Source organism: Equus quagga, chromosome 5 (assembly GCF_021613505.1).
Source record: "Equus quagga isolate Etosha38 chromosome 5, UCLA_HA_Equagga_1.0, whole genome shotgun sequence".
In the NCBI taxonomy this organism is placed as follows: domain Eukaryota; kingdom Metazoa; phylum Chordata; class Mammalia; order Perissodactyla; family Equidae; genus Equus; species Equus quagga.
In genome coordinates, this window is record NC_060271.1 from 65,339,976 (window position 1) to 65,359,392 (window position 19,417).

The 19,417-nt window shown below is 39.0% G+C and overlaps 2 gene segments (V, D, J or C); both read right to left on the minus strand.

Moving 5' to 3' along the window:
- Positions 1-344: 344 nt before the first annotated feature.
- On the minus strand, positions 345-5,046 carry LOC124239563 (immunoglobulin kappa variable 4-1-like). The segment is given in 3 exon segments: positions 345-368; positions 4,429-4,772; positions 4,990-5,046. Coding segments are annotated over 3 exon segments (417 nt in total).
- A 12,582-nt stretch (positions 5,047-17,628) lies between these two features.
- Positions 17,629-18,234, minus strand: LOC124239649 (immunoglobulin kappa variable 4-1-like). The segment is given in 2 exon segments: positions 17,629-17,969; positions 18,186-18,234. Coding segments are annotated over 2 exon segments (390 nt in total).
- Positions 18,235-19,417: the final 1,183 nt, after the last annotated feature.

Genomic DNA, 19,417 nt, shown 5'->3' on the forward strand with positions numbered 1-19,417 from the left:
TGCAATCATCTACCAGCTCCAAAGTCTTTTCTCACTTCTGGGATATTTTAGTTCCTGGCTCACAGACACTCTCTTCAACCCCATGCTTGTCACAATTCCTGGTAATTTCAATATACGCATATATGATCCTTCCACTATCCTGATCTCTCAGTTCTTTGATCAATTCTCCTCCAACTGTCTCTTCTTCACCCAACCTTGATCACTTACTTCCATGGCCATACCTTAGATGTGACATCAGAAAGTAATTCCAACTTCTTTATCATCAAAATGTTAAGCATTTCACTCTTTGCCACTTCTAAGAGCTCTGCAGCTCCCTCCATCTGGTATGCCATTGGCAAGAATTTTTAGCCTTCATCAGGACGTGAAATCTGTAGGGAAAAAAATGCTGTGTTTCAATGGAAAATTAGGCAGGTCTATACTATACCTTTCTGGGTTATCAGAGTCTACCCCTGTATACTGTCTTTGAGCTTTTCTGCAACTCTTCATAAATTATAAGTAACTGATAGATACCTGAATTCTGTCCTGTATACTAGAGATTTAATTGACTTTCTTACCTCTCCTTGGAAAACTACTTAAGGTGTCCCCATTTGCAATTCATTCCTTTACTCCTTTTATATCCATGCTGTTTTGATTTTTCCTTTGAGCCGGTTATTATATCTTCCTAGTTCACTGATATCACATGAGTAAAATAATTTAACACACGTTCTTTATTACTATTTATCTGAGAGAGTTGAAATTATACTGTTCTTTGAAAATTATCTTTTAATAAATCTGTTGACCTTTCCTCATTTTCTCTGTCCCTAAGGCTCTCATATTCTCATTTCCCTCCTTACTCATCTTAAATTCCATGATCTTTCTTTATAATGATTCCCTTACATGCAAGATCTCCCTTGACCTTCCATTGTTTCATTTCATACAGCAGAATCTCAAATCTCCACGTGCCTGCTCCCATATTTCTGATATGGCTGGACAAAAACACACAATAATTCTGACTTATCTCACTTTAGATTCATAACCACAAACTTCCTGAGGCCCCCTAATCCTGGCCTACAATCATGTTACATTTCCCTAGCTCATTCAGTTTTCACTATTTCTCTTTCCTTCTTTTATTCAAGTCCTAACCTCTCCTCCTCCATCATAACTTTAAGCGAATTACCTCACTTCCTGTTTCCTAGGTAAGGAGAGGCAATCAGAAGAGAAATTCCACAAGCTACTCCCACAGGTTCTTCTGATCCCCTGGTATCTACATCGCCACTCTCTGCTTTCCTTCCTGTTACTGGAAATAAGCAGACTGCCCTCCCATCTGAGGCCACTTCCTCTGATCCCATACCTCTTGCCTCCTCAACAACATTGCTTTGCATTTCTCAATCTTACTTGAATTATTACTATTCCCTCTTGAGCATCATTCCCATCAGCATGCAAAGCTGTTCTTTAAAAACAGTTTTGACCTCACATCTCCCTTCAGCTATGGCCTGTTTCATCTTCTCCTTTACTGGAAAGCTCATTGAAACAGCTGACTACAGTCACCACTTCCAAACCTTCTACTCCCATTCTTTCTTCAGCTTCCTCCATTCAAGATCTTATCCACACCCTCTATTTGAAACTGCTCTCCTCAAGGTCACGAATAACTTCCAAACTTTGGACTGTGAAATCCAATGCTCACATCCCAGTCCTCACCTCACTAGAGCCATCAGCAGCATTAACCATGTTCACAACACTCTCCTCCTTGATACAACTTTTTGTCTAAGCTCCAGGACATCACTCTTTCTTGCTTGTCTTCTATCCCACTCTTCCTTCTCAGACTCCTTGGCTGGCTCTTACTCATCTCTCCTGACTCAGAGCTCAGTCCCTGGGCCTCTCATCAATTTAACACTTATCACATTGGTTATAATAGTTCAATATCCACTCCAGTTTTCTCCCCTGAACTCTAGTCATGTATATTCAATGGTGTAATTCACAACCACTTGGAGGTCTAACACACATCTCAAACTTAAAATGCCCAAAACCAAGTTCTTGCTCTTCCTTCCCAAATCTATTCTTGCCACAGTTGTCTCTATCTAAATAACGGCAACTCTGCCCTTCTGGTCCTCAGAGAGAAAACTTGCAGTCCCCAGACCTCTCTTTCTCTCACACTCCTTGTCAAAACCATCAGTGTATTGTTATCTCTATCTTCAAAATATAACACTTCTCACTTCCCCTACTGCTACTGCCATAGAACAAAGCTGTCATCATCTCTAGTCTGGATAATAGCAATGGCCTGCTAACAAAGAGATCCTGCAAAAGTACATATCAACTCATGTCCTGCTCTATTCGAAACTATCCCACTTAGCACATCATTCAAAATAACACCCAAATCATAGAGAAGTCTACAAAGTCCTACACATTGTGTCCTCCTCGTTATTTCTTTGATCTTGTATCCACTATCCCCCCTTCACACTACCTTTTAGCAACAGTGCCTTCCCTCTATTTCTGCAACATGCTGCTCACATTTCTGCCCCACAAATCTCTTTTCTTTAACTAAAACTCTATTGCTTGGAGGTATTTCTATGGCATATTACCTCACCACATTAAGACTTTGATTAAGTCATACCTTCCCAGTCAAACTTCTATAGTAGATTCATGAAAAAACGGACCACCTATTCCTAAGAGGGATCCCCCGTGCCTCCTTATATCCATGCATTTTGCAATGTAACTTTGTATTTCCTCGTTTCAAGAGATAGGGGCTATTTACCCTCTCCTTCAATAAGAACAATTGCACTGATCAATAAAATGCATCAAATGGGACACTGTGACAGTGCTAAGTCTAGGCTTCAGAATGCCTTAGGTAGTTTTACTTTCTCTCTTCAGGCCCGGTCAACTGCAATAGGAAGTTGGATTAGTCTGCCGGTTGATGAGAGACATGAGGTCTCTCATCACCCAGACAGCCTCAGCTGATGGTCAGCCAACTACAGAAATGTGAAGGAGATGAAAGTTGTTTAAGCCTTTCTATATTAACCAGCACCCCGTTGACTTGTCAGCTGACTTTAAACACACAGGCAAGCCTGCCAAGGTCAATCAAGTCTGTCCCATATGAACAGAACCAATCAGCTCACCTATAAACATAACAACGATAAAAACACTACCACTTTAAGCCACTGCATTTTGTAAGTGGTTTAATTACACAATAATAGATAACTACTACATGATCCAGTTTTATGTTTGTACTCACTCTTACCTCTGCATGCTTTAACACTTTCTTGCTTTATTTCTCTTCATATCACTTACAAAATGACCAAGTAAATATTTACCAATGCACTTGTTTCTTCTCTCATTCCCCCAACTGGAATGAAAGCAGATATTTCTGCTCCTGACACAAAGAAGGTACTTAGAAAACATATCTTGAATGAATGAATGAGTCACATGTATTCCTCAAAGTCAATACTTCAAATATATTTCTGAATATTATGAGAAGGTGTCATGCAGGTAAGGGTGTTCAGACTACACTGATGAGGTTTGCTGTGATCTTTCCTGAAGCTAAATTTCGTTAATCCCTGTATTTCAAAAGGAGGTGAAGAAATAATAATAAAATGACTGAGTTTCTCCATTTTTGCACTGAAATTGGCATGTTAATTTAATGTTGTCCAAGGGACTCAAGATATAGTACATTTGAGCCACAATATCCTTCAGTCGAAAAGTTAGACTTAGGTACCCATTGGGAAGGATTTAAAGAAAAAGATGACAAATGATGAGGAAAGGTAATGGAGAACACTATATAGTTCTCGAATGACAGAGTTAAAGAATTTCAGAACTACCTTTGTAAGAATGAGTATGATGAAGGAAATGGAGAGAAGATAAAAGTGTAGTACAAAAGGAGGTGGAGTAGGAAAGCAACTTCAGAGACACTGACCAGAAAAGCTTGGCTGGAAAACAGCGTCCAAAGAAAGAAAAAGCAAGAGAAGGATGATACCTTCTGTGTGGAAGGTTTTGATTAGGAGAGGTCAAGTATTTATTACTGGGATGACCCAGAGTTCTAAGGGTGATTACAGATAGAGAAAGCAGACCAGGAGAATCAGGAATCAAAATAGAAATGTTCCAGAGTCAAGGAGACACAGAGAAGTAAGAATGGATCCATAAGGGTGTAAAATTCACTGAACCCTTCTCCAGCGTGTAGAGACAAACTGTATTGACATAATCATGCCATCAGTCCATGGGAAACGTGCAGGTTCCTGTGACATAAAACCTCCTCATCTCTATGAGATTTTTACAGCTTTTTTTTAATAAGCTCCCAAAAAAGGGGATCCAGAAAGAACAAACTCCTTTAATTTTTCCTGGGCCCTACAAATCCTTCAAAGAATAAGTTAGGAGATACGACCTCTCACGTAGACATAGGAATTGCATGTTCATGTCTGTGTGCAGAGGAAGCAGCTGGTGCAGAAAAGACACACTGACCCATGGTTTTGGGGAAGAGGTTTGTGTTCGAGGCTGAAGCACTGTGGGAGGAGCACTATTATACTGCTGACAGTAATAAACGGCCACATCTTCAGCCTGGAGGCTGCTGATGGTGAGAGTGAAATCTGTCCCAGATCCACTGCCACTGAATCGGTCAGGGATGCCAGATGCTCTGCTGGATGCTCTGTAGATGAGCAGCTTAGGAGCCTGTCCTGGTTTTTGCTGGTACCAGGCTAAGTAGCTGCTAACACTCTGACTGGCCTTGCACTTCATCTCGACCCTCTGTCCTACAGACTCTGCCAAGGAGCCTGGAGACTGGGTCATCACGATGTCCCCACAGGCACCTGCAATCACAAATGGACAATGATGACACACAGACATTTTATCATAGACACACTGAAATACATAATTTAAAATGTGCCTTCTAATGGTATTACGTGTCAGCACATAATTGAGTCTATTTTGGAAATAGCCTGTATTGCCCAGTATATGTTAAAATTGGTTTTTTACCTCTAAAAAGATATTACCCCAAAAGCATGGAGACACTTTTAAATTTCTCACCTGAGACCCAGAGCAACACAGATATAAGGACCTTTGTCAGCGACATCATCTTGCTGCCCCTGCCTGCCTGATGCAGCTGAGCTCACATGGCGAAGGCCCCTTTTATAAAACCTAAGCAGGTGATCTGGGCCTGCAGGAGCCTATGCAAAGCACTTAATGAGGATAGAAGCAAATTGCATGTTCAGTGGGTTGTGAAAGTATCTAATGCAAATGAAGTGCCAAAAATATCACCACCAAAAATGTGTGTGACTATAACCACACAAGTCAACTTAAAAGCCCTAAAACTACAAACTGTTAGATGATCTAATGAAGAGTTTCTATTTTAAATTCAAAAATGTTTTTAAATGAGTTCAGTCTCCAGAAATGATGGGCTAGGTTCCTCATATCAACAAATCTGGTAAAATAATAAAACTTGCTGAAAAAAATACTACGAAACGAAAAAATAAAGGAAGTGAAGTAAGGAGGAAGGGGAAAAGGAAGGAAGGAAGTGACAGAGGGAAGGAGGGACAGAAGGAGGAAGTGAGGGAGGGAAGAAGGGATAAAAAGAAAAAGGAGAACTTTGAGGCCAATTTTTTTTAAAAAAATCTATGACCAGCATATGACTGACCTCTAAAGCCATTTATATCCTAAAGGTATGTAAGGACACTGCAAACTTCTGAGCTTGCATTTCGGGGCCATTCAAGGGTGGGAGAGATAGAAAACATGACCAGAAATTACTCATTTGGAAAGACACATGGGGCCCTAATTTGAGTTAGGGGCCAGAGGGACTCTAATCTCAACTGAAGAGTCAAGGAAAGAGAAATTGCAACCTATTCTTCCCACAACTGCGAGGAACTGAAAAGAGGGTTCTTCATTCATTGCAGAAATGGAGAGGAAAAAAAACAAGACAACTTTGGGGAGTTATGGCTGGAGATCAACCTTTGCAAGGATTTTGACTCCTTGTATGCATGGCCTATATGGGTCTGGGACTCTCCAACCTTGGAACTGGATTAAGATATTCCTACTGGTCCAGCCTTAAATGAAAGCTGTTCTGGAAAAGGGCACATCATTCCTAAGTCCTCAGGAAACCTCATAAATAACATTTTAAAGATCATTAGTACCAAAAAATCAAAGAACCTTCACATCCAAGACAATAAGATAATTTGGAAAAAAATTACAAACAACAAAAATGACAAAGAATAAAGAGTTCTGCCCAGAATTCAGATGTGGGAATTATGATATTATTAGAGTTTATTTAAAGAAATAAATTACAAATTTGACACTGTGTGCAAGGTACAGGAAATGTAAAATTAGATGTCACTGCAGAATAGTGCTCTTGTAAGAGCACTAATCCTTTTCATGAGGGTTCCACCTTCATGACCTAATCACTTTGTAATGGTCCAACCTCCTAATACTATCACGTTGGGGATTAGGATTTAAGATGTGAATTTGTGGGGACACGAACATTCTGTTTTTAGCATCAGTTAAAGAGGAGGTCCACTTCCAGAAAAAATGCAGTAACAAGGATGAGATTTACATTCCTGTGCATGTGTGTGTGTGTGTGTGTGTGTGTTTGTGAGTGTTGGTGTGTGTGTATGTGCGTGTATCTTTGAAAAAAGTGGTTTTCAAGACACTGCACATCAGACAATGAAGGACAGTCTGAGAGACAGGAAACAGATGAGCTGAGTCCTGCAAGTTTACCAACTTGTTACCTTGAGAGAGTCTCAGGCTGCAGCACAAGGAAGAGGAACCCAGGCAGAGCCCAGTAAATTCCCTGGTTGAGAAAACAAAACTGAAAGCCCAGAAAGACTGAGAAAGCTAAAGTTTGCAGGACAAAGTACCACAGAAGGAAGAGCTGCAGAGATAGAGAGAAACTCCTATATCTGTTGATACTTCATCGAGAATAGTCAACAGAGAGCTGACTGGTGCATGTCTATGAGGAAGCACCCTAAGGCTGAGCAAAGAACCTTCCAAGGAAATTGGAGGTAACACTGTCTGGCACTCACACAGGGACAGGAATAGTGACAGGTTCCACAAGGAGATTTGAAAACCTTCTAATTCACAGGACACTGAGTAAAGTATTCAGAAGGACTTTGTCTCTATAATGAGGAATAATTAGCTCTAGACTAAATACTGCTGTAGTCCCAACAAACAAAACATAAAAGCAAGACCCAGAAGAATCAAACTATTTCCAATAATGTAGCTACGTCCTAGAACAAAGCTTAAGAACATTTATAGCAATACAATGAGGTATTGTAGAACCAAAGTAGAAGTTACTAGACCTTGCATCCAATGAAAGGTTAGCAGCATACTAAAAAGCAGGAATATGACCCATAATGAGGAGAAGAATTAATCAATTTAACCAACCTAGAACTGACATAAATTTTATTTTTAGCAGGAAAGAACATTAATAGTTATTATAATTGTATTACAGATGTTGAAAGGTTAAGTAGAGACATAGACTATATTAAAGAAGAGAGTTAAAGTGAACTGCTAGAGAGGAAAACTACAGTGTGTCTGATATAAAAACTGGATGGAATTCATCAGAGATCACAAAAGATGATATAAAAACCTGGGTAGAATTAACTAGAGATGACAGAAGAATAGATTAGGATACAGAGCGACATAACAATACAAACTATTCAACACGAAAAAAGAAGAAAAAGAATCCAAAAATATAGCAAGTTCATCAGTGAGCGATAGGACAGCTTCACATGGATAATGTACACTTAATTGGAGTCCTAAAGAGAAGGAGGGTCGGAAACAGAAAAAAATTTGAAGAAATAATAGCCAAAAATATTCCAAGTTTCATGAAAATTATAAATGACCAGATCCCGGAAACTCACTGAACTGCAAGCAGAAGAAAGCTGAAGAAAAGTGCACCAAAGCTCATCATCATAATCCAATTATTCAGAGCCATGATAAGAAGAAAATCTTGAAAGCAGTGAGAGAAAAAAAATATTACATACAAACATAAGGATGTCGGCAGATTTCAGAGACAGTGGAACAACATCTTGGAAGCGTTGAAAAACAAATGTCAATCAACAATTCTATACCCATAAAAATGATATTTCATAAGCAAATGTGGAATAAAAACTTTTAAAACACATCACATCAAATACATCACTACTAGTTCTACACGACAAGAAATACTGAAAGAATTCCTCCAGGAAAAAGGAAAATGATAGCAGATGAAAATATAAATAGCACTGGAAAAGGAAACGGCAGGAATAAATTTATAAAGTTTTTTCTTGTGATTTAAACCTCTTTGAAAATTAGTTGACTATCTAACAAAAAATTATGACAAGGTATTGTGGGATTTATAATATATATAAAAGTGAAATGCATGATAACAATAGCATAAAGGTCAGAGGGGTAGAAATGGAATATATTATTGAAATTCTAATAGATTGGAAGCGTTAGTACCTTATGGTAAGTTAAAGGTACGTACTACAAACCCAAAAACAACCACTAATAAAATGTAAAGAATTAAACATTATAAGCTAACAAAGGAAATAAAAGTGAGTCATACCAAATAGTCAATTAACAAAGGAAGTAAAAATGAGTCATACAAAATAGTCAATCCAAAAGTAAAGAGAAAAAGAGGAAGAAAGAACACATGGAATAAATAGAAAACAAATAGTAAAATATAAACAGATCAAAATTTAACAGATTAACCATTCTGACATTAATCAAAACAAGAGTGGTTATTTTAATATCAGATGAAGTTGATTTCAGAGCAAAGAATATTACCAGGGATAAGGAGGGACATTCTGTAATGATAAAGGGGTCAATTTTTCAAGAACACATAACAATATTAAACATTTGGGTGGATACATTCACTATCTTGATTATAGAGATTAATTCACAAGTATATACATATAACATGTCAAGTTGTGTATTTGAAATACGTGTAATTTATTGGATGCTAATTTTACCTCAATAAATCAGTTTTTTAAAAATCACTCATAATCAAGTCTAAAAACAACAAAAGAGAGAAAAAATAACCACTCAATCTGCTAGAAAAATAATCTTACATAAATTAGCACTTTGACACTTTCATGGACAGTTGAAGGACTGTTCAATCCTCCAACACCATTTACCTTGCTGTTGATTTTTTTTTTTTGAGGAAGATTAGCCCTGATCTAACATCCGCCACCAATCCTCCTCTTTTTGCTGAGAAAGACTGGCCCTGAGCTAACATCCGTGCCCATCTTTCTGTACTTCATATGTGGGATGCCTACCACAGCATGGCTTGCCAAGTGGTGCCATGTCCACACCCGGGATCCAAACCGGTGAACCCCAGGCCACCAAAGCAGAATGTGCACACTTAACCACTGCACCGCTGGACCAGCCCCCTGCTGTTGATTTATATGCTATGATTATAATATGTTTTACTTATATGCATATTTTAACCCTGCAAAATATTATTTTTGCTATGTACAGCTGATAGACATCATGCTTATGCCCATATTTTATGCATTTCTTACTGCATCTCTACATTATTTGTCCATTGCTATGTAACAACTTGCCCCAAAACTCAGCAACATAAATATTAAACATTCATTTTCTCACAACATTTCTGTGAGTCGGGAATTTGAGTATGGCTCCCCTGGCTGGTTCTGGTTCCAGGTTTCTCACCAGGTTGCTGTCAAGATGTCAGTCACAACTACAGTCAGCAAAAGACTTAGCCAGTAGCTTTCCAGGTAACCCACGCATATACAGGCACGTTAGTTCTGGCCATTGGCAAGAGGCCTCAGTTTCTAACCATGTGAATCTGTCCACAAAGCTACTTACCTGTTCTCAGAAGATGGCATCTGGCTTCCTCTACAGCAAATTATCCAAAAGAGAGTACTAAGAACTCACAATCTCTTTAATGTCCTAGTCTCTCAAGTCTCACATTGTTATCTCTTCAGTATTGTACTGGTTACACAGTTATCCTGAATTAATGTGCAGAGAAGTGTGTGAAAATCAGGAGAAAGTAATACCAGGAGGCTGGGAACACTGGGAGACATCTTGGTGGCTGGGTATGACGATTTCTGAGTTTCCAACTGGATTCCTCTTGCCTAAAATATCTCCTTTAGGCTTCTTTTCACGTGAGTCTACTGGTAATAAAGTATTCCAATTCTCTTCTGAATATGTCTTAATTCTAGAAGGACACTTTTCTTTGGTACATAATTTAAATTAGGAAGTGAATTTTTTCTTCCACGTTGAATATATACTATTACATTGTCTTCTTGACTTATTGTTTATTATCAAAATTCAGCTGTAATTCCTGTTGTGTGTTTTTAAAGGAAATTTATCTTTTTTCTCCTGTTGTTTTTAAGGTTTTGCTTTTCTGTTTTTGTTTTTGCTTTGTTTTGTTTTTTCTTGCTGAGGAAGATTAGCCCTGAGATACCATCTATGTCAATCTTCCTCCATTTGGTGTGTGGGACGCTGCCAGAGCACGACTGATGGGTGGTGTAGGTCCACGTCTCGTATCCAAACCCACAGACCTTGGCTGCCCAAGCGGAGCACGCCAAACCCCACCACTACACCATGGAGCTGGCCCCAAAGCCTTTGTTTTTCTCCTTGGTTTTAAGCAACTTTACTATGATGTACGTAGGATGAGAGATCTATTTATTTATCCTCCTTGTGTTTCTTAGAGCTTCCTGAACTTATGACTTGGTGTCTTTTGTCAGCTTTGGAAAATGACCAAGCATTATATCTTCAAACATTGCTTTTTCCTCCATTACTTTCTTTTCTTCTGTCACTTCTCTTGCACACTGCCTTCTCAACAAATGCCCTGTGTTAAAGAATCTCTTTTCCATATTTCCCTTCCTTTTGTCTCTCTTTTCTTAATTCTAGACATTTTCTTCTAATCCGTTTTTTAGTTAACTCACTTCTCTTGAGCTGAGTTTAATCAGGTGTGAAATCTGTTCATGGAATCCTGAATTTTACTTATTTTATTTTTTCAGTACAATATTTATACCATGTGTTGAATTAACCAATTAATTAAATCTAAGTGCTTTCAAGTAAATTCAGTTGCATCCAGTGGTTTGAAACGCCAGCTCAGGGTAATTATCTCAACCCCCTTCTGGTCACAGGTGCTATTTAAGCTTTTGTCGCTTCTCCTGTTCCTAATCCTGCTGGTCACTCTAAAAGAGAGGGAAGAGTGAGGGAAAATCCCTTAAAAGGCATAGTTTACTGTAGCTTCATGTGCACTACAAGTTCAGCTACTGAAACTTTTGTAATCTCTTCTCCGAGTCAGGGAGATACTCGACGCTGACTCAATCAGGAGGCACAGTTGGTGTTCTGTGGGTGTCCATCTGGCCTCTGCACTGCTTCTTGGCATGAGAAATTTCCTAAGACTCAGCTGTACTCTGTATCAAGTAGACCCTAGCTGGAGATCAATACCTCAGCCCTCACAAAAGGTCAATTCTCCCTTCACTAAGCCCCTCAATGTTACCCTTATGAAGGTTAATTTTATGTATGGTATGACTGGCTATGCTGTCAGTTGTTTGGTCAAACACCAGTCTGGATGTTGCTGTGAAGACATGTTTTGGTATGATTAACCTTTAAATCAGCACTTCACAAAAAGCACATTATGCCCCATAACATGGGTGGGCCTCATTCTCTCAGTTGAGACCTTTGACAACAAAGACTGAGATTTCCCAACAAAAAAGAAATTCTTCCTCAAGATTGCAACATAGAAGCCCTGACTGAGTTCCCAGCCTGCAGATTTCAAACTCAAGACTGAAACACCAGCACTGACCTGAGTTTCCACCCTGCCAGCCTGCTCTACAGATTGTGGATTTACCAGCCCCCACGCTTGCAATTTCTTAAATCTCTCTGTGTATACATTCTACTGGTAATTTTTCTCTGTAGCATCCTAACAAAAAACACTCTGCAAACCTTATGTTCCACCGCTTAAGCCCACAGGAATAAGACATTTCTGACTGTCATGCCAGACATAGTAACTGCTTTCTTTCTCTCACTCTGCCCTCTCACTGGGGGACTCATTGGTTCTCTTACTTTCTCCAAGCTTCATGGGGTGGGACTCAACTACTGGGCTGCATATATCGGAAATCTAGGCAGGATAGGGTGTGGTACACGTACATACTCTCCATTTCCCCCTGCCCCCCCAAAAAACAATATAAGGAAAATCCAATTTCATTTCTACCTGTTCTCTGTTCCTGAATTATTGTGGGTAACGGAAACACTGATTGTCTCCACCTCAATTCTTCTCCCTTCCCTGAATCCTCAACCTCCTCAAAAAGGCAGAGTAGTAAGGAGTAGTAAGGATGGGGTGACAAGCTATCCCAGGACTTTCCTGATTTTAGCGCTGGAATCTCAGGTCCTGAGAAATTATCGCTCCTAGTATAACCGGAAAGATTGATCAAACTAGACAGGGATACAGGCCAATCTATCAAATTGTATTGCTATAATATTACTTGAATATTTTCCATATATGACCCATATCCTAGGCTTTTAAACTCTGAAGTCAGTAATCTGGCAGATTTGGGTCCCAGACAACTCTCCCACCAGTGGAGACATCATGTTTCCATTATGAATTATGGGAGGTGTGGTTGCAGAAGAAGCTTACATACGACATGATGTCTCAACATATTAATCTGTCAACAATCAGTAATTCATATATGAAGCTGAGTACACTTTAATAACCTTCTAAATCATTTATTAATCTTCTGAAGTAATGAATTTCGCATGGATTGTGAAAGAAGGCATAGACTCAAACTGTGACTGTGGCACTAGCAAAGTGGCTTTTTTAGAATGAAGAAATACATAGTACAGATTTTAAATAGAATTTTGCATATATTTAATATAAATGTTCTACACTGAAGATATATCTTAAAATCAGTAATATGCCAGGGGCAGGGAAACTCATTATTTCTTTTAATGCCTTAGTAAAAACAGAAACTGTGGCAATGGTACCATCAATCCACAAAATTCCACAGTCACATCCAGGACCGATGAGCAAATGAACCAAGCTTGTTAACAAGAGAGGAATGAGAATCCACATAAACAGGAATGGCCTTTCAGCTGTCACTGACTACATAAGGTGGCAGGGTCAGGGAAATTGGCTGAGAAAGGGCAGTAGCACTTACATCCTGCAGATTTAGGAAGGCCACTTAAAGTCAAGTGACGCAAAAAGCAATGGTTTCAAAGGTATTGAGTGCACCGTGAAAGTAGTCCTGACTCTAAAGGCACATTCTGCCCCTAATTTAGGCAGGGAGAGAAAAATCTAAACACAGGTAATAGAAGTGAAAGGACATGTGAGCTGACACCTTGTTACTACACACCTGTGCTGAAGAGATTTTCAAACATGAAGTGAGAGCAAACTGATGTGATGGAAGGTGTGCCACATAGCCCTTATCTTTCTAAAGACCTACTAGTATAATTATAATATATATTTTAATTCAAATGATTATTATTCTCACATCCAGTAAATTAAATAAATACTATTCTAATTGTTTCAGAGAAGGCGTTTCCGTTTTGTTCTTCATTATTGTTTCCAGTTCTCTGATGAAAGTATTGGTCTTCTCTTTCATCTCTTGAATGTTGAAGTATAGTATATTGTCAAATGTCTATCTCCATTATCTGAATGCTATGATTCTATTGTTGTTCCTCTTAGTTTTCAATCACATGGTCTTGTTTCCTCATCCACTTAGCTATTTTTTATTGATTTCTAGACACTTTATTTGAAAACCTATATAAATAATTTTAGGTTGTGATGATACTGTATTTCAGATTTTGGAATCAATTCAGAATGCTAGGAGTCCAATATTATTTTAATTCAGTTTTAGGAAGTTAGATAACTGGAAGATTGCCTTCAGTCTCTACAAGGGCTTATCTGTTTCTGATTTACCCCTACTCCCTGCATGCAGCCCTTTGGGATTGTTTATCAGGCTCCTCTTCCTTGACAAACCCCAACCTATTTTTTATTCATCTAGGTTCACAACATTCTCAAAAGCTCTGATCAGCTTCTCTGCCTCTCAGTTGCTTTTTCTGGACTTGACAGATATTCCAGTGGGAAAGTGGCCTCTAATACTGGGTTCACCTCTATAAGTTTTCTTCTTTCCAAGATCTTGGAAATTCTTCACTGCCTAGTAATTTTAATCAGGAGCATTGATATGAAATACCTTCTTCATCATAACAAAAAGCAGAAGACCAGGAAATTCCAATCTCTTCACTGACTGTTACTTCATTTAATCTAATCAACTACATATTGGCCTGAATAGTAAACATTCTCAATAAATTTCACTGATAATGTTCAATCCCTGCCCCACAGTAACATGTTTTGAAGACAGCTCAGGATATTCAATAACTCCTAAGGGCCAGCCTTCCATTGAAACATAAACAGTTCCCAACGGCTCTTTTCACATTACGAAGATGTTAGAAATCTCAACAAATGGGTGACTATATCCGCTAGAATAATTGTGAGACCAGGGTCATCCTGTTGATACTTCCATTTAACAACTTGCCACTCTCTCTTGATCATTCATTGAATGCAGAAAATGAATCAGGAGAAGTCTTTAACTGGGAGAATCAAAATGTGCTGCTTATTATCAGAGGAGGTTCACAAAGGAATATTTGATTCTGTTGCTTGTAGCCTCAAATTTCCTAAAGCCAAGTTAAATGCCAATCTTAAGCTCACTAGCTGCAGGATTCCATGTATTCCAGCTCTAATTTAAACTAGGATGCACCCCACAAGACATTTGGGATTTTGTGAGAGTAAGCAAATAAGATTTAGAGTTTATGTGTTTTAGATTTCTTTTTTACCAAATGTGGAATGAGAATTGGCATATCAAAACTTTACATCCAGGGAAATATAATTTATAACACAGAATTAATTTATGCATATAATTAGGGATTTTTTTCTTATTTTCCCTTGTGGCACTAGAAATCAACCTTAGAAAAATGAATAAATAAAAGCATGTCATTTTATTAATTCAATATGGTATAATAGAAACAAAATATTACTGCTTAAATGTCCAGGATTAAGAGCATGCACTTATACTATGATATCTAAACAAAATAGAATATTGTACAGCCAGAAAGTGATAAAATAAAGATGTTAATCGATTAAAATATTTCATGAAATGTTATTCTACACTTACTCCATTGGTTATAATATTTCAACCTCCAGTCCAATTGTCTCCCCTGAACTCTAGACTCATGCATCCAATGGACTACCTCCCAACCACAGGTGGAAGTCTAATACACAGTTCAAACTTAAAATGACCAAAACCAAATTCTTGATCTCCCCACCACTGTCCCCACAGTTTTCCATATCTAAATAGAGAACTCTCCCTTCTGGTACTCAGAGGAAAAGCTTGCAGTCATCTTGAGACCTCCCTTTCTCTCACACTCCTCGTTAAAACCATCAGCATACTGTGATCTCTATCTGCAAAATACATTACTTTTCACTTCCTCTACTACTGCCATAGAACAAAGCGGTCATCATCTCTACCCTGGATGATAGCAATTGTCTCCTAACAGAGAGATCCTGTAAAGCTACATATCAAATCATGCCCTGCTCTATTCAAAACTATCCGACTTAAAACAGCATTCAAAACAAAACCTAAATCCATAGAGAAATCTACAAAGTCCTACACAATGTGGTCTCCTCATTATTTCTCTGATCTTATTTCCACTACTCTCCCCTTGCACACTCCGCTTTAGCAACGTTGGCTTCCTTCTATTTCTCCAATATGTTGGTCACATTTCAGAGGCAGAATTTCCTTTAACTAAAATTTCCTTTAACTAACGCTCTAGTCCCTGGTGATATTTCTATGGCTCATTTTCTCACTACATTAAGACCTTGATTAAGTCACACCTTCCCATTCTCACCTTCTCCATGACATTCTCTGGTAGGGTCATTGCAAAAACAGGTCCTCTACTCTTAAGGGGGATCCCCCATTCCCTCCCTATATCCATGCTTCTTCCAATATCACTTTGTAGTTCCTCTTATCAAGAGGTACGAGCTATTTACTCTCTCCTTCAATAGCATCAATTGCATTGATTATTAGAATGCATCACATGGGACATTGAGACAGTACTGAGTCTAGGCTCAAAGATGTCTTTTGTGGTTTTACTTTCTCTCTTGGGACCCTGCCAACTGCCATAGGAAGTTGAGATTAGCCTGCCAGTTGATGAGAGACATAAGGCATAATCACCCAGACAGCCTCAGCTGATGGTCAGCCAACTACAGAAATGTGAAAGAGATGTGAACTTTTCTATATTAACAAGCACACAGTTGACCTGTCAGTTGACTTCAAATGCACAAGCAAGCCAGTCAAGATCAATCAAGCCTGGTGCATATCAACACAACTAATCTGCTGATCCATAAACATAATGACCAAAAAGATACTATCATTTTAAACCACAGAGCTTTGTGGGTGGTTTATTACATGACAATAGCTAACTACTACTTCATTTAGTTTTAAATTTCTACTCACTCCTGCCCCAGCAATCTTTTACAACCATCCTTCCTTTATTTTTCATCCAGCACTGAGAAAACTATAGTAAACATTTACCTATGCAATTGTTTATTGTCTGGTTTCCCCAACGGAAACGAAAGAAAATATTTTTGCTCCTGACACATAGAAAGCACTCAAAAAAACATATCTTGAATGAATAAATGCCATGAATGCCTCAAGAGCAATACTTTAAATATATTTTTAATTATTATGAGGAGCTGTTATGCAGGCAAGAGTGTTCAGACTACACTGATGAAGTTTGCTTGGATCTTTCCTGATGCTAAATTTAGAAGTAATACTAAAGTGACTGGAGTTTTTTCCATTTTTACACTGAAATGGGCATGTTATTTAAATGCTATCCAAGGGATTCAAGTTGTAGCACACTTAAAGCCATTATATGCCTCAGTCAGAAAATTAGACTAGGGTGCCCAAGGGATGGGTTTAAAGAGAAAGTTGACAATTGATGAGAAAAGGTAATACAGAACACTATCATATATTTCTAGAGTGACAGGATTAAAGAATTAGAGAATTGTCTTTCTAAGAACGAGTACAGTGGAGGAAATGGAGAGATGATAAAAGGGTGTTACAAAAGGAGATAGAGTAGGAAAGCAACTTCAATGACATTGACCAGAAAAGTTTGGCTGGAAAATAGGTCCAGGTAAGGAAAAAGCAAGAGAAGGATACTACCTTCTTTGAGGAAGGTTTTGAATAGGACACATCAAGCGTTTAATATTGTGATAGTCCAGAGTTAGAAGGGTGATTGCAGATAAAGAAAGGAGACCAAGAGAATCAGAAATTAAAATAGAAATGTTCCAAGATCAAGGAGGCACAGGGAAGAGAGAATGAATCCATCAGGATGTAAAATTCAATGGATCCTTCTGCAGAGGATAGAGAGAAACCTTATTGATTAATCATGGGATCAGTCCATGGAAAACATGCAGGTTCCTGTGACACAAAAACCCCTGACCTTTAACAGATCTTTATAGCATTTTTCTTAAATTGCCTCCCACTAAAAGAGATTCAAAAAAGCCAATTCCCTTAATTTTCCCCTGGGCCCTACAATGTATCCAAGGAATAAGTCAGGCGATATGACCTCTCAGGTAGATGGAGGAATGTACATGTTCAGGTCTGTGTGGGGACAAAGCAGCTGGTACAGAAAAGACTCACTGACTCATAGCAGTCAGTAGGAGTAGGAGGCTTCTGTTCGAGGCTGAAGCACTGTGGGAGGAGAACTATAACGCTGCTGACAGTAGTAAACTGCCACATCTTCAGCCTGGAGGCTGCTGATGGTGAGAGTGAAATCTGTCCCAGATCCACTGCCACTGAATCGGTCGGGGACCCCAGATGCTCTGCTGGATGCTCTGTAGATGAGCAGCTTAGGAGCCTGTCCTGGTTTGTGCTGGTACCAGTCCAAGCTGCTGCTAACACTCTGACTGGCCTTGCACTTCATCTCGACTCTCTGTCCTAGAGACGCTGCCAAGGAGCCTGGAGACTGGGTCATCACGATGTCCCCACAGGCACCTGCAATCACAAATGGATAACGATGATACACACACACTTTATCATAGACACATTAAAATATGTAACTTAAGATATGCTTTCTCGTGGTATTACATGTCAGCAGGTAATTGGATCGATTTTGGAAATAGCCAGGATTTCCCAGATATATTGAAAAAATTTTTTTAACTCTAACAAGATATTACTCCAAAAGCACTGAGGCACTTTTAAATTTCTCACCTGAGACCCAGAGCAACAAGGACATAAAGACCTGTGTCTGCGTCATCATCTTGCTGCCCCTGCCTGCCTGATACAGCACAGCTCACACTGGAAATGCCCCTTTTATAAAACCTAAGAAGATGACCTGGGCCTGCAGGGGCCTATGCAAAACACTCAATGAGTATAGACGCAAATTGCATGTGCAGTGGGCTGTGAAAGCATCTAACGCAAATCAAGAGCCAAAAATATGATCACCAACAGTGTATTTGTATGACCAGAAGACACAAAAGTCAACTTAGAAGCTCTAAGATCAACTTAGAATTCTGAAACTACAAACTGCTAGATGATCTAATGAAGAGCTTCTACTTTAAATTCAAAAATGTTTTTAAATGAGTTCAGTCTCCAGAAATGATGGGCTAGTTTCCTCATATCAACAATCCTGATGAAGTAATGAAACACGTTAGGAAAATAAGCTATAAAAGGAAACAAGGGAGGAAGGAAAAGAAGAGAAGGAACAAAAAGAAAATGGGGAACTTTAGGCCCAATGTTTTAAAAAATCCATGATCAGAAAATGTCTGGACTCTAAAGCCATTTTTATCCTGAAGGTATGTAGGGACACTGCAGACACTTGAGCTTGGGTTTTTGGGCCATGCAAGGGCCAGAGAGATAGAACACAGCTCCAGAATGTACTCATTTAGAAAGACACGTGGGGCCCAATTTGAGTTAGGGGCCAGAGGGACTCTAATTTCAAAGTAAGAGTCAACCAAAGAGAAACTAGGACCTATCCTTCCCACAACTAGTAGGAACTGAAAAGACTGCACTGCATTCATTGAAGAAATGGAGAGAAAAAAGAAAAACAAATGGGATTTCCTTGTGAACTTATGGCTGCAACCAACATTTACAAGGATTTTTCCTCCACATGTACATGGCCTATAGGGGTCTGGAACTCTTCATTCTTGGAACTGGGTTAAGATATTTCTACTATGGCCAGCCTGGTGGTGCAGTGGTTAAGTTCACACATTCCACTTTGGCAGCCCTAGGTTCGCAGTTTAGGATCCCAGGTGCGGACATGCCACCGCTTCGCATGCCATGCTGTGGCAGGCGTCCCACATATAAAGTAGAGGAAGATGGGCATGGATGTTAGTTCAGGGCCAGTCTTCCTCAGCAAAAAGAGGAGGATTGGCAGCAGATGTTAGCTCAGGGCTAATCTTCCTCAAAAAATAAAAAAGATATTTCTACTAAAATGGACCCCA